Source organism: Neofelis nebulosa, chromosome 8, assembly GCF_028018385.1.
Source record: "Neofelis nebulosa isolate mNeoNeb1 chromosome 8, mNeoNeb1.pri, whole genome shotgun sequence".
Taxonomy (NCBI): Eukaryota; Metazoa; Chordata; class Mammalia; order Carnivora; family Felidae; genus Neofelis; species Neofelis nebulosa.
Window position 1 is genome coordinate 120208069 of NC_080789.1, and position 15012 is coordinate 120223080.

At 48.6% G+C, this 15012-nt stretch overlaps 1 protein-coding gene across 9 annotated transcripts in view; it reads right to left on the minus strand.

Annotated features, from left to right (window-relative positions):
- Nucleotides 1-5406: 5406 nt before the first annotated feature.
- The window catches only part of KIAA1217 (KIAA1217 ortholog), a 308757-nt gene continuing 299151 nt past the window's right edge, over nt 5407-15012 (minus strand). For 7 of the 9 annotated variants that reach the window (XM_058681687.1, XM_058681686.1, XM_058681682.1 and 4 more), the window contains 5 exons: nt 13980-14099; nt 10177-10254; nt 8470-10065; nt 7828-7950; nt 5407-7113 (listed from right to left, as the gene is read on the minus strand). In XM_058681687.1, coding sequence (XP_058537670.1) covers nt 6613-7113; nt 7828-7950; nt 8470-10065; nt 10177-10254; nt 13980-14099 — 2418 coding nt within the window. In that variant the 3' untranslated portion in view covers nt 5407-6612. The remainder of the gene's footprint in view (nt 7114-7827; nt 7951-8469; nt 10066-10176; nt 10255-13979; nt 14100-15012) is intronic. The other 2 variants (XM_058681690.1, XM_058681691.1) reach the window with 2 other exon arrangements.

The window sequence follows — 15012 nt, forward strand, 5'->3', positions numbered from 1 at the left end:
GAAAGTTTCATTCCCTGACTGCATTTCCAGGCGAGTGAACTCTCTCCTGTGAGTAAAATATGCCCTCTTGGCCTGGTTTACTGTAGACGTCGGGGCAAAACCCACTTCTCTAGGTACAGGAGGTAGACAGGGCCCTCTGAGCAGAGACCATGCCTGGGAGGCCCTTTCTGCCTTGGAGGAGACCAGGAATGTGGAGGCGAGAGGCGCTGAGGCCCCAGACTCTGGCACTGGCGCGTGTGGACCAACGAGCACGAAATCAGGTGGGGAACGACACCCGAGAAAGGAGATCCCGAGTGGGTCGAAGACGAGCCTTGCCTTCCTTCCAGGTCTAAGGAATCTTGTACCTCTAACGCGTCTGGAATCTCCCGTCTAATCAGCCTGACGGGCTGCACTGCAACCAGTTCTAGGGCTAGCTCAGAGCATGACTGAGGAAGTCGGCTGCAGAGAAGCGTGTCATGCCTTCCCCAGACAGAACCACAGGTCTGTCGCTCACCAGTGTGATCATCCGTGTTCCTTCTGCCCTGCAGAGGTATGCTGGCTGGCCGGGGCGCGGGGTTGGTCCCTACCGCCCTTTATCAATAGAAGAGGGGACTCAATCTCATTCGTTTCATGTGGAATATTTGTATGTAAATCCTCTAACTAAAGCCAAAGCTGGGGCTGAAAACGGTGCACTGGGTGTCGCAACATGGAGGCACGGCTGACCCTCGAGGGAGCCATTTCAGGGCGCAGTGGGAGCGGAAGCTGGTGGGCTCAGTGGAGGGATCCTCGTGGGGGGTGACGCCCAAGACAGGGCCCGCTTCTGGGAGCTGGGGAAAGGCACTGGGGTCACCTATCAGGCATGGACCGAGGGCTCTTGGTGGGGAGAGGCTCTGCGAACATTTCTAGCCCGAATCTGGGAGCCTACCCACCACCCTCCGACCTTCTTACTGGACAGGGGTGAAGGCGGAGATAGGCTTCTCCCGCCTGGTCCCCCTCTGCTCGCCGTGGGCTTCTAGATTCTCTGCCCCATCCTCAGATCCCGTATTGCCCGAATAGTTTTCATATTTACACGGGCTGTCCTCCTCCCTGCTGCCCCTCCCCACAAAAGGAGTGCTTCTGCACTTTGCTTTTTTGGCTTTACACATGCATATTTCACACAGAGACCTAGATGCACCATTTGAAACACATCGCAACTTGGTATTCACCAGCCAGTGGAACCTCCGTAACAAGCGTAAAAGGGCACCTGCAACGTCTCGTTGTAACCGACTATTGGGAACCATCGTGAGGACGCCTGGCTTCTCCAGAAACTACGGGGGGCGGGGGGGTTATACCTGTACTTTCTTGGCGTCAGATGTCAGATCCTTGAATTACTCCAACCCCAAAGGCACTTGAGTGCTGTAATTGTTAGCTACCTGCAAACGAGACGAGCCCTACATGTAGCCAGTGTTGGGAGACCCCGGGGCAGCACCGGAAGAGTCAAAACACAAGGACAGCTTCAGATGCCCCGGGGGGGGCGACACTATCAGCTGGGAGTGAGAAACAATGTCCCTCCAGTCCAACTATGTTTTTTAAAATGGTTGGAAAACTTGACAAAGAAATAAAATATTTTCCAAGTCTGAATCCGCTCTCATGGGGTAATAGTCACCTTTTGTTTTTAAGATACACCATCTTCAGGGCTCCTGGGTGGCTGGTTACGCATCCAGCTCTTGATCTCGGCTCGGGTCATGAGCTCACGGTTAGTGACCAACAGCGGACAGCCCGCTTGGGACTCTCTCTCTCTCTCTCTCCCCCTCTCTCTGCTCCTCCTGTGCATACTCTCCCTCTCTCTCTCTCTCTCAAAATAAATAAACATAAGAAAAAAAAAAGACACCCCATCCTCTCATTACTCCCGGGCCCCTGCTGTCCTAGTGCGAGACTGTGGTTCCCAGCCCTGGCTTCCCATTAGAATCGCCCGGAAAGGTCTGACAATCTGCTGCACGGGGAGAGCCTCTGTCCCCCTCGTTTAGAATCTCTGAGGGTGTGACCCAGGCCTCTGCATCTTTAAGGGTTCCCATGTGATCACAGGTGCAGCCAAGTTTGAGAATCTGGGCCACGAGTCCCCATTTATTCCAAATGCCAGATCCGGCTTCCTTGGGTTCTTCCGTCACCAGGGTGGATCCCACTGGCCATCCCTGTTTTCCCCATCCTGTCCCTAGTCAGAGAGGAGACCGTGGCGGGTGAGAGCCCTCGTTCTAAATGATTCAGCACCTTGCTAATCCCAGAGCTTCAACAGTTAGAAGAGAGAAGTCTGTTCCCACCCATCTGCTCAAGATTTCCTGTCCCTTTCCTTTTTTTTTTTTTTAAATGTTTATTTTGAGAGATAGTGCACGATGGGGGGAGGGGGGGGGAGAGAGAGAGAATCCCAAGCAGGCTCTGTGCACTGTCAGTACACAGCCTGACTCTGGGCTGAAACTCAAAAACCAGGAGATCATGACCTGAGCAGAAATCCAGGGTCAGATGCTTAACCCACCGAGCCACAGAAGTGCCCCTGTCTCTTTCCTCCTTAAACTAAATGCTTAGAGCTTGGTTTTCTTTTGTCCTTAATCACTTGCTCTTGCAGGCATGAATGGAGAGCGCACACATGCTGATATGGATAGAGGTGTCATGCAAAAGTTCCAGAAATGGCAGGCCGTTCAGGCGCCCCGAGCTCTGGGTTTGGTCCCTAATGCTGTCTTGTGGAGAAGGGCTCGCGAGGCCGGATCCTTATGCCGTCCAGGTTGGCCCTGACTTTTTCCAACAACGAAGTGTGTGTTCAGTATTCTATGCCAGTGAGTCTCAGCCAAAGCGGTTCTGCCCGTTAGAGACAAGTGCAGGTATTTGTGGAGAGCTCTGTAGCTGTCACCGTGATGAGGCAAAACTGGCATCGTGCGGGTGCGGGCCAGGGACGCCAGGCGTCCTGCAATGGGCTGCCAGGAACTGTCCCCTGCGGCAGGACCTGGTAACGCCCCGCCCAACATTCATGCGAGCGAAAAACCTATTTACAACGATCTGCACCTGCAGGCCGATTCTGCTTTAAAAATAAGCTTTTAGGCATTCTTGGAAAGATGCAAAAAAAATTTTTTTTTCACTCAACAGAGTGTTGCATCTGAAAAAAATATTCTCCGAGATAAACCCTAGGGGCTCCTCAGATTCGTGCGACCGTCCATCAAGTCGGTGCCATGGGCTGGATGCACAAGCATGGACACGTCTCGGGTTCTCCTCTGTGCGTGGAGAATAATAACGGAACCTCCCTCAGAGGACTGTTGAGAAGATTAAATGCGACATATAGAAAATTCTTGAGACAGAGCCAGACACATGTTGCACCTTCAATAAAGGTTAGGGTTGTTGTCTTTATCACGGATAACCGGACACTCGTCCCGCTCTTCCAAAGGCTTCCATCTGGTTGCAGAGAAGAAGTCAGACTGCGGGAGTCCAGAGGAGAGGCCTTTCACAGAGGTGATGGCATGTGGCCCTCTCTGGCATGACACACAACTTTTAACAGTGTTGCAGCGTTACAGAGGTTGCTTTTCTTTCGGCGTCGTGACTGCAACTCCTTCCAAAGCCAAGCAAACCAAAGACATTTGCACAGGAGAAAAGCCAGGGCCCTAGAATCATGGCTACTAAAGACCGGTCCTTTTGTGAGGTTGCATTTTCAGGGTCAGGAGAAGGTGCACCCCAAATCACCCTGCCCAGACTCCTCAGATGGCGGGAGGAGTTGGTGTCCATCCCTGAGCTGAGCACCCAGGGCAAGACCCGTGAAGAGAAGCAGGCACATCCGCTGGGCTCCCAGAGCAGTTCTGGCCATGCCTGTCCCCCAGACTGCTTCCCGAGGGCCCCCCTCTGCAATTTGAACTAGCTTCTTCCCCTCTCCATGGCTCTGAAGATGCAAAAGCATTTGAGAGCGACCAAGAAATTTTCTTTGGAGGGGGAGCGGAGGAAGAAAGACTGCTTCAACCAAAAACTCAAAAGGTGGTATCGCAGAAGCAACCAGGTGACGTTGCTGGGGAAACGCACCACGGACCACAGGCCCCTGTGCCGTGATCTCTGCTCCTGAGAAGGTCATGTCCAAAGATAATAAAGTGATTGCACGAGCCCTTTTGAGGAGAGAACGTCAGATCTGCCAGGGCTCGTGGCCGTCCAGCTGGAAACAAAAGCTCATCCTGATGACCTGAAGGCAAGAAGATCAAGTTATGCTCGGCACACTCCACCTAGAAGACAGCGGATCACATGCGGCAGACTTAACACCAAATGCTTCATTTGTCGAAGTGCCTAGCGTTGGTGGCCAAGTCCTTGATCCTTGTGTCTGTCAACGCATCCACAATAACTGCCGTCCATTGCCTATCGAGGGCCAGGTATCATGCTAAGTGTTCTGCGTGTATCACCTTTTATTTATTTATTTTTTAATGTTTATTTAGTTTTGACAGAGAGAGAGAGACAGAGCATGAACGGGGGAGGGTCAGAGAGAGGGAGACACAGAATCTGAAACAGGCTGCGGGCTCCGAGCTGTCAGCACAGAGCCCGACGCGGGGCTCGAACCCACAGACCGCGAGATCATGACCTGGGCCGACGTCGGTCGCTTAACCGACTCAGCCACCCAGGCGCCACTACCCTGTGGATTTTAACATAATGCACTTGTTGAGTTGTTGTAGGACGTGATTGAAATGTCGGAACATTTTATACCTAAAAGCTGTAAGATGACGACTTTCCGGAGCCCTCCCCCAAACACGTGATTCATATAATGTTAACACGTAATTTACACAATGAGTGGACCTGTAACATACTAGATCTGATAAAGGCATCCCAGATCTGTAAACTTGAAGCTTACGGACACCGACAACCAGGTGCTCAGGTAATACTCATTTTCCCTTTACATCGAACCAAGTTAAATATTTTGGAGGCCAAAAAGGATATGAAGCAGTTTCCTGAGACTGTTCTTGTCGATTCCATACTCCTGGTGGTATTTTCACCGACTGTTACCCACAGTGTAATGTTAGCTAGCGTATGTCTTTCTACACCAACAATATTTTTTGACACTGAGAACTCGAAAAAAATCATAGTGATAAAGATGCTTTATTTCTACTTGACTTCTACCGGACATTTAAAAAGAAAAGGTAGTAAGAGCCCCTCTTGTAAACGAGGGTGGAGACTCTGGACCCAGGTTTGCTTTCTGTTAGCCAAACCTTGGTAAAGCCACAGAGGAGAGAGTCAGCAGGTTACATCAGAAGGCACCGCACTTGCAATGAATTGATCAGGAACTCATCATGAATCAGAGAAGTAGAGCTTTCTGAAAGCCAGCTCGTGTCCGTTACACGTTACTTATAACGTCCTCAAAACCCAAACCAATTAACTTGGTAATAGTTATGTTTGTTCTTTGACTAGGAAGCAGTTCGAGTGACAAGGTACAAAAAATAATAAGCATGCAGCCCTTTATTTAGTTTTGCAAAGTCTCTGCTTATCGTTCTGTATATTACATGACTGTGTTATACAAATACATTTATTTACAAAAACACTCTATCTGTGCAAACTTGTTGCTTTTTAAAAATGTACGGGTATCCCCATTTCTGCCCATCCCAAGATATATTTTTAAAGCATGCATAAAAATTAACTTTGGTGTGCGAAAACTACTCTGTGCTGCCACATACGGTATTTTTTATTATGTCTATTTATATATGTACAAAAGTTGATCAGTTTACAGAACCGTACAGAAGTGTACATGTTAAAATCCACAATGCAAGAGTGTGGGTCACCAGGTCTCAGGAAACAAAGGAAGGTTTAGATACTGGAAAGGAAACAACTAGAGAATCCCAATATGTTAAGAGAAAGAAACAAGAGAAAGAAAGAAAGAAAGAAAGAAAGAAAGAAAGAAAGAAAGAAAGAAAGAAAGAAAGAAAGAAAAGCAAAGAAAACTAGCTCGCTTGGGCTGCAAATTATTATACATAATTCTCACGGCAGTGCAATAGGTTTGATAAACTGCCTTCTACATACGCCTCGTGTCGGCTCGTGTAGAAGTTCACTGGCTTTTTGTCTAGCACGCTACTTTCAAATGTACAATGCTATAGTATCAAAATGTTTTTGGCAAAAAAGATCTTGAAAGGAACCATGACGTTCTGACAAAAATAGAAATCTGTAATAAAGCTAAATAACACCAAAATAAAAGGAAATATTATAGTATCTGTTTTACAATTTGTATAGATAGTCACGCTTGTGTATTTCTCGGTTTCACGTCTAGTCTCCGTAATGAAAAATATTTTTGTACAAAACATACTAAAATTCTGGAATCATACATGTTTTACATGCTGAGTACATTTTCCTCCCCGTCTCTCACACACCCTTCTCTCCTGCCAGCCACTCTTTTCCTAACACATGCTTACTTCATTTGACGGGTATCGGCTATAGACAGTAAACACTATGTAATTACAATAGCAACGAAGAAAACAAACAAGCTTCACTGACATCTATTAATCCAGTATTTAGCACATACTTAGCATTAAGCCTCAAACAGTACGGCAATATGTTACATTCGCTTGGGAAAACAGTTGTGGAAGACTGTCGAAAAACATTTTTTGTGTGTTTTTTTAACGGTAACTCCGACTTTCACCTAACAGGATTTGGCCTTTAAGAGGTTTCCTTGGCTGTGGATGGGGTGGCTTTGCTTGAACTTCCGTTCTGTGCCTTGTAGCTGGTGAGGCCGGGAGTGTGGATGGTCCTGATGCTCTTGGCACCTTGATTCAGTGAAGTGGGGGAGGCGGGGGAGGGCGGGGAGGAGGAGGAGGAGGAGGGGGAAGGGGCTGCTCGGCCGTTTTGAGTCTGCAGTGAGAATGAGAGATGGTGGCCTTTCCCTGTATGAGTGGGGCTCTGAAACTTTAAGGAGCCATTAGAGACAGAGGGGATGAGGGAGGCAGAGGGAGCAGATCGTCCTGTTTGGGGGCTGAGAGGGTTAGAAGTAACCGGTGGTTTAGTAGCAGGTGGAATAGGCAAGTTAGAGCTGTCACCACTAGAAGAGGGCAGAGAACTGCTTTTCCCAGAGCTGGGAGAAAGGGCTGGAATCTTAGAAGCAGGTAAGGAGGGGAAAGTAGGCTTACAGTCCCCACCAGCTTTCTTAGCACTTCCATTAGCCTGCAAACAAAGATGGCGGGAGACAGTTTGTCAGAAAGCTGGTAACACGATCAAACCACAGGGTCTGGCAACACAGCCCTTCTGAGAATGACTAAATAAAAGAAACCAAATCAAACCGAACCAGTTCAAGGCCTAAGCTAAGTTCTTGTTGTGCTGCACTGGACCTGGTAGAGACCCCCCAAAGTACAAGAGCGGAGATGTGTAGAACGGGAGGAAAGGAAGAACGGCGTAGGTGAGAAGAGGCACACCATCCCGCTACCGTTCCCGGGTGCTAGGTCGGCCATGCGTCTGGGTGATTACTGGGGTGGGGCGGGGGCATCGTGATGGACAGTTAATGTGCCTCTAATGCAACGCAGTCAGCATATACGTTAGTACTGGTGACTTTCAGGGCAGCTCAAGGACAGGTCTGACTCGGTTTCCCGAGGTGTTCTGATGAACCACTACATTCACCCAAAGAAAAGCCGACGGGCCCGGCACCTTGTGTTAACAGTTAAACTTTGGAGTCACAAAGTAAAAGATGTTTTATTGCAAGCATGCAGAAGCGTGGTGAAAAGTTTAACGAAGGTTTTTAGACTTTCTTCATGCCCCAGATCCAGGGTGTCTACGTAAACCGTATCTTACAAAGAAAACATGATATTTGGTATAAACTAAGTCAGTGACTTGCTTCTTAAACGCAACAGTGTCCATCCAAAATTGGGTTTAAGGTAAAACTACCTGACGGTATTGGCGGGGGTCCTGCAGTTTGGACTGCTTGCCAGGCTTGTCCAGGCTTCCGGGTCTGTTCTTGGAACTCATGGGGACCGGCATCCTGCTCGTCTGTGGGGTCCCGGTGGCACCCTGTGGGAAGGAGCAGCGGGAGGGGAAGAGAAGGAGAAGCACGTGAGCGGATTGTCACGCAAGCTCTCCCACTATGTGCAGAAGCTCAACGTGAGAAGCCACAGCCCTACATGCAGGACAGATCTAGGAGACGGACATCAGGAGACACCACTGGGGTTAATTTGAAGAATCAAACAGAATGAATCTGCTCCACTACTGATCAAACGGATTTTAATGTGAGTATCAGAGCAATCATTTCAACAGCACATGACTGACCCAGCGTCCTCTGCGTTTACCCAACACCAATCAGCAACAGAGGTAAAAAGAGAATCAATTAGCTGTTAGACACCTAGTTGTTGTTGTTTTGAAGGTGAGGGAGAAAGTGTGAGAGAAAGGGATCGTGGCGAACAGACAAAAATAAAACCACAATGAGCCACCTGAAAGGAAGCAAGTAAATCACGAGACACCTGTTGCTAATGGTGATTATGGCAGATGTAAGAAAGCAGCTGGGTCTTTTCGTTTTCCATCAGACCAAGATACCTTACGTGAGGCTGAAGGTACGGACGAGGGGGGCTCTAGGGCAGTGGGAGCTTCATCCAGAACTAGCAGGGAGCGGGGAGAGGCCTCTTGGGCTATGTGGGCTGAGCTTGCAACAGAATCTCTGTTGGAAGAGCATGAAGCGTCCACTAGGGCTTTTGGACTCATTTCACTGATTGTGGTTTCAAGCTGTTTGATGGTCTGCTCCAGGCTGTCCAGCGTCCTGTAGGTATTTTTTCTAATTTCGTCAGTTCTGGAAATCACAGGTGCGTTCTCCGCACTGGGCGGCTCTGGTCTCCTAAGCATACTTTTGGGGGCGTCTTCAGGTTGGGACCTAGTGATTTCAAATCGTTTAGCTTCCTTGTGCTGCTTCAAAGTGCCGTCCTCCTCCTCCTCCTCGTAGACCACCACCTGCAGCGTCTTCTTCCCCGTTTTGGTTCCCGTGCGAATTGCCTGAGTGAGAGCAGCCAGTTGCTTTTTAGGGAATTTGAATTTAAACTTTTTCTTGGGGCTTTCAAACTGGTCATCCGTCACGTCACCCTTGCTTTCTGCACTTGGAGAATCTGCGTGGCCGAACCTGCTCAGCTCGTTCTTACTCGTTTCCTGTCCTGGGGGTTCAGCCTCTGGTGAAAGGCAGTGTGGCTGGAATTTACCATCAGCCTGCTGCCCTGATCCGGGGCTGCCGGATGCAACCTTCTCATGCAACTTTTGGGAAGTGTTATTCTGGAGTACAGGGTCTCCGTTTTCCTCCTCTTCCTCCTCCTCTATCTTTTCCTCTGTCATCATCCTCTCTAATTCCTCGTCGCATTCCTCGAATATGGTTGAAAGTCTCTTATATGCAGACCGGATGTCCATGGGCTCGTCAAAAATGATGATAACTGGTTTCTTGTCTAGGCACACGACTGGCTCTTCGTTTTCGGCTCCTTCTTGTGGGGACGTTGCTTCTTTCTTGGCGTCAATGTTAACCGTCTGTACATCTTCCCCCTTTTGGCTCACTATGTCGCGGACCTCCCCACTGGAGAGCACCTGGACGGCAGTTTTGGTGATCATGAAGGCGATGTTGTCGGTGGTCGCATTTTCTTCAGTGGGAGAACTTGGTGTCGATTCTCCGTCCTCGCTGGAGTTCACGCTAGCATGCCGTGCCCCCTTGGGTCTTAGAGCAACCTGGCCGAACTCTGTCATGTGAACCTCTTGATCTTGAGTTCTGACATCACACGTGCTCAATTCAGTTGACCTAGCGGGAGAGGGAAGGTCACACCTATCTGCGTTTTCCTGTCTTTCTAGTCTCATCTCCTTCGTCTTTCCATAATTCATCTTCTGATTCTTAGCGTCAGGCACAGGGTACTGCAGTCCTGAGCTCTTAGGTCCTTTGTTTATTTCATCTAATGAACAAAGGCCAGAGTAACTGGGATTGACCTTAGACACATTTTTCTGGGTATAGTTTCTACTGTCTTTAAATAAACGTTTGCCGGGTATGGAATTTTCCTTCTTTAGGATGTCTGTTTTATACTCTGATGTTCTTGATGCATCAGAAACACTATTCTCCATTGCTATTTCCCATTTAGGATGGTCAAGGGGTGTGAGAGCCCCTGTGGGAACCTGAGAGGGAAGTGGAGGAGGGAAACCACACACATTAATCAGAACAGGATCCGCGAAAGGGGGCCATGAATCTGCATGGTATCTGTCGGAACGCAGATTTGCTAAACTCACCTTTCGGGATTCCATTTGGGGGCCGTTTTCATATTCGACATCAGATTTCCAAACGTCTTCATGGAAAAATTCCAAATTCTGGTAGAATAGTGTAGGACATGTTACTGCACAAAACCACATCCCCCCCCCAAAGTGGACTATAACTAAATCGTTCCTTTAATCACACTTCCAGAACCTGCGGGCCAAGCACATCTGCCAAAGCCTAGACAGCTCTACTTTGGCTGGCTTTGTTGTTCTCCAGCTTCCAAACACGCCCTGTGTTCGCACGAGACGAAAATCTCAATTAGCAAAATAGTTTAGGGATTTGCAAAATTGGTGAGGGAGCAGTTAAGAGAATAAAAGGATCGATTCTGAATCCACACGTTCTCTCTCCAGCATCTGATTGTGAGCTTAGCAGAATCGAAAACGGGAAGAGAGGTGTAGTGCAGTAGAAAGCACAGTATCTTGGCAGGCAGAAGCTTTGTGGTTCTAATCCAGCTCTGCCCCTTAACTGTGCCACCTTCACTTTCCTGGGCCTCCGTTTTCTTGTGTATAGACTGGGGAACTAGACCAGAACCCTTCCAGCTAGTTATTTCGGTACTATCTCTGCTGCTTTTCTGGAAACTGTCCTATAAGGACTCTGCCCCACTTGGGTGTAGTACTTGGAGATGAAACGAAAACCTTATTTTTCCCTGGTCAAATGACAGACTGACAGTGTATCTGCAGTTTGCACTTGGACTTGGCCAAGTCAAGTGTCACAATAACCTTCAACCTAATAATACCCAAGGCGGTCAAATCCAAATTCAGAATGATAATGCCGCCAAAATACCCTCGAAACACCTCCAAAGCAGATATTGGAGACTACAGCGGTGACTTTGACATCGTAAGTCAGCTTCTAGTCTCTGTATTCTCGGATACAGAGCGAAGGTCCATTTCTGTGGGTGTCACCGAGATTCAGGACGTGAGGACCCAGCAGTGAGGCTCAGGTCCGGACAGTGCTTCACCGGGAAGCGTGGCCTTGTCTGGCTCCCTTGGGCTCTGCCACGACACTAACACTAGCTGTGCCTTGTCGCTTCCAAAGCACTGCTGCCCTTTCTTCTTGCTGCCAAAGCCCGAAAGGAAGAGGTGGTTACAGGGGGAAGGGACACAATCCCGAGAAGGTTGTCTGGCTAAAGCAATGACAACATAACAAAGCATAATAACCGGGCCCTGCCCAAGTCAACCCACGGCAACCCCACCGCCCTGTTACAAATGGAAAGGATGTCCATACACATTCAAGGAATAACACACAAACAACAGAGTCAGTATTAATCACATGGAAACATCGTACAGGATACAAGGTGCATCAGCCACCGGATACCTCCTGTTAAACCTCCCCTCCTCCCGGTAAGGCCCCAAACCAGTGCAACAATTCGGCCGGTGCAGACGAACAACATGAGGTCTTTTGTGGGATTTTAAGTTTGGATCATTAAACAACTCACACATCCAATAAAAGGTTTAAGAAGAAAAGCAAGAGAGGTTTCAGACTAAGGTTTCCACCCCGAACACGGAGGCAGCAGAGCATGCTAGGACTTGAGTGAGAATTTACCCCTGAATTGGAGAAGGAGTCGACATGTAATCTAGGCACGACACGTGCACAGCTGACGTTCTTCTGGCCCAGTGCCCGGGGTCAGCGCTGGCATCTGTTCTGACTGGTCAGGGCCCATGCCATACCCACTGCTAAGTATTTCAAATGTCACCCAGAGACACACGTATTTTAAAAGGGGTGAGGTAGCAAGAATACTCCGATGAAAGCCACTAAGATAAAGATGTCAAGGGTAGGTTTCACAAGACCTGTTACTTTTGTTACTGGGCTAGAAAAAAAGAACGAAATTATCACAACAAGTGCATTCACTGTATCCAGGGTAGCTCGGTCACAATTGTCATGTAATCTCACAATGATATCTCATAGGTAATCTTAGAGGGTCAAGACTGCGTAAAATGTGGTTAAACCTCTTAATGTCTGTTTATAGGTAGGTCCTGAGGTTTGGATCATTCAGAAAACTGTGTGGCAGGCTCTAAATGCATATGGCAATCAAGCAAAATCAGAGACACAGTTATAGGAAAATTGTACACAAGTGAAGCACTAGGCTGACACCTCATGATGATAAGGAGAAAATTTTAAAGAAATACTTGATTTATAGAAGAGTAGACGAATAGCCCAGGAGGAGTGCTGACAAAAATGTGGGGAGAAGTCTGATACTCATGGTTATTGTGAGACAGGTCAGTCTGCTGTGTAGAAGTATCTAAAACAAGCACTTAAGTGCCTATACGGCTCTCACTACAGACTTGGCCTATTATCCGACGGACTCCTGATTGAGGTGAAGGGTATCTCAAGGCTATGGCTTTCTAATTGCAAGGCGAGAAATCTTATGCAACTTTTCAGCCAATCAGCAAAGTTCTACGAGACAACGATGATCTCTAGAGGGATCTTCCGGAAGTTCCCAGTTCCCAGTGTTTCAGACAGACATCGGCCCAGGTATGCCCTGTGACTCAGGATATGCCAGGGCCTTTCATGAGGTGGTTTTACTTAGGGCCACTGTAGGGCAATCCCACAGACTGAAAGAGGAGTATATTTCAAATAGGATGTCATGGGTCCACCTGAAAGTAACAGGAGATTCTCTTCATGAGAAAGATTTAACAGCAATAATCTCATAACCTCTCCTGCTGCACGGAGATGCCCCCAGCACCCCCCCCCCCCCCCACGTCGGTAGACCTAGTTTGCAGGAGGCCCTGGGATGGTTGTGAGGCAGGGAGGAGGAGGCCGGTCTCCTTGTCAGGGCCTCACGGCCGGGGGCTGTCAGCCCCAGGACCGCATCTCTTGAAGGATTATGCTAGAACAGCCCTCTGATTAGTGATCCTTCATCTCCCTCACTGAGGCTTCTTTCACGGGGACTGAGGTGCCCACCAGGAGTAGCTATTAGGCTATGCTACGGCTGATTTGTTTGACTTTATTTAGGGGAAGCTCGAACCTAGTCCTTGCGAAAAGTGCTAGGACCGGAGTGGGTCACGATAAGCTTTTAATCCTGAAATTCATTCAGATAAGATGGCTTTATGCCCAAGAATCCTAAAAGCTCTAGAGCCAACTCAGAAAGTTGAAGCTCACACATTCAGGCCAATGTCCTTTCCCTAAAGTACTTACGTAATGACGGTGAACTTTGTTTTAGAGCCCGGACAGCTGTCCTGAAGCCATTAGGACGCCACAATGTGTATGAGCACTGAGCTTACACCGAACTTATTGTCTTGCAAGGTATATTTGAGAATTTGTCCTACTTAACGCAAATTCCGTCTGGCGTTCCTGAACACGTGTGCAAACACATCTGCGTCGTTTCTACGAGGATACACCCAGGGATGGTGAGCATATAGCTCTGCGGTGTGTTTTGTCCCTACCCTCTAAGGCTTGCAGCTACTTCTGACACAGGCGTGTTGGATCTAGAAGACACGTTAAGAATTAGAAAAAGTGCTACACACTTGACTGGTGTTTCCATTTTCTTCTAGAGTTCTAGAAAATCTGCAAGGGGGATACTCTTTAGTTTGGGAAGATAATGCCCAAGTTCTGCATAGACTGTTACAGGAACACACAGCGCACGCTGGGAACCCGAACCAGGTATCTCTGATTAAACCTAAGGCTGTGTCTCCGTTAGTTTTAAAAAAAAACAAAACAAACCAGGTGAGAGGGAAAAAGAGGGCACAGAAAGAAGGACAAACGCAGGAGCGGTGTTAGTGTCAGAGCAAGGAAAGAAGGACCATTCGACTGTGTGGCAAATGTGTAACTGCCACGTTACCTTCTTCTCCTTGGGTGGGACTGTGGCCCCCGGCCTAGTGTCTTTAACGTGACTGTCAGCCCGGGACTGCTCAGCGTGACTGTTTGAATTTACATCCATAAAGGAACACTTCTGGAATGCCTAAGGGATTAAAATACTGAGGTTAACAGGGATGCTGGCGTAGTGAGGAGGGAGGAGGGAACAGACAGGGAGTCTGGAGGCGTGGAGACCCCAGCCTAGTCCTGCCGGGCGGTCACACCAGGGACGGGGAGGCGGCGCCACGAAACCTGGTTTGGCATTTGGCCTCAGAGCAGCAAAGCTGAGCTCTGAGCCAGAGGCAGAGGCTTCCTCACTGGCTGTGCCACAGCGTGATAAATGGACAGAACCCTTGGAACGCATGCCCTTTGTGGGGTGTCTGGGTGCCTCGGTCGGTTAAGCGACGGATTCTTGACCTCAGCTCAGGTGGTGATCTCACAGTTTGTGGGACTGAGCCCCACACTGGGCTCAGCGCTGAAAGCGTGGAGCCTGCTTGGGATCCTCTCTCCCTCCCCCTCTCTCTCTACCCCTCCCCTGCTTGCACTACTCTCTCCTCCAAAGTGCGCAGAGCCCGATTGGGATTCTCTCTCTCTTTCTCTCTCTCTCTCTCTCTCTCTCTCTCTGCCCTTCTTCCCCTGCTTACACTACTCTCTCGTGCAAAATAAACTTTAAACAACAACAACAAAAAAGAATACAGTAGTAACATAGTAACAGGTACTCCCACATTCTAAGGTGCTCTGAGGTGCATTTAGAATAAAGTGATGCTCCTGAGTGCCCATGGGGTTCTGAGCTGCCTCCTTTCTGCCTGAGCTTCTAGATCTGTCCTAGAAAACTATCAATTTTAGTTCTAAGAGTCCACCCCAGTTTGGGTGAACAGTGGGTGAGGGAGGCCAGTCCTCAGACAAACAGAAAGCACAGGCTGTGTCTGCGGGGCAGAGAGGGAGTGACAATACGGTCACAAAAGCAGGAAAGATGAAGAACCCAGAACCCAAGCTTCTTGAAATCAGTGGCTCTCAAT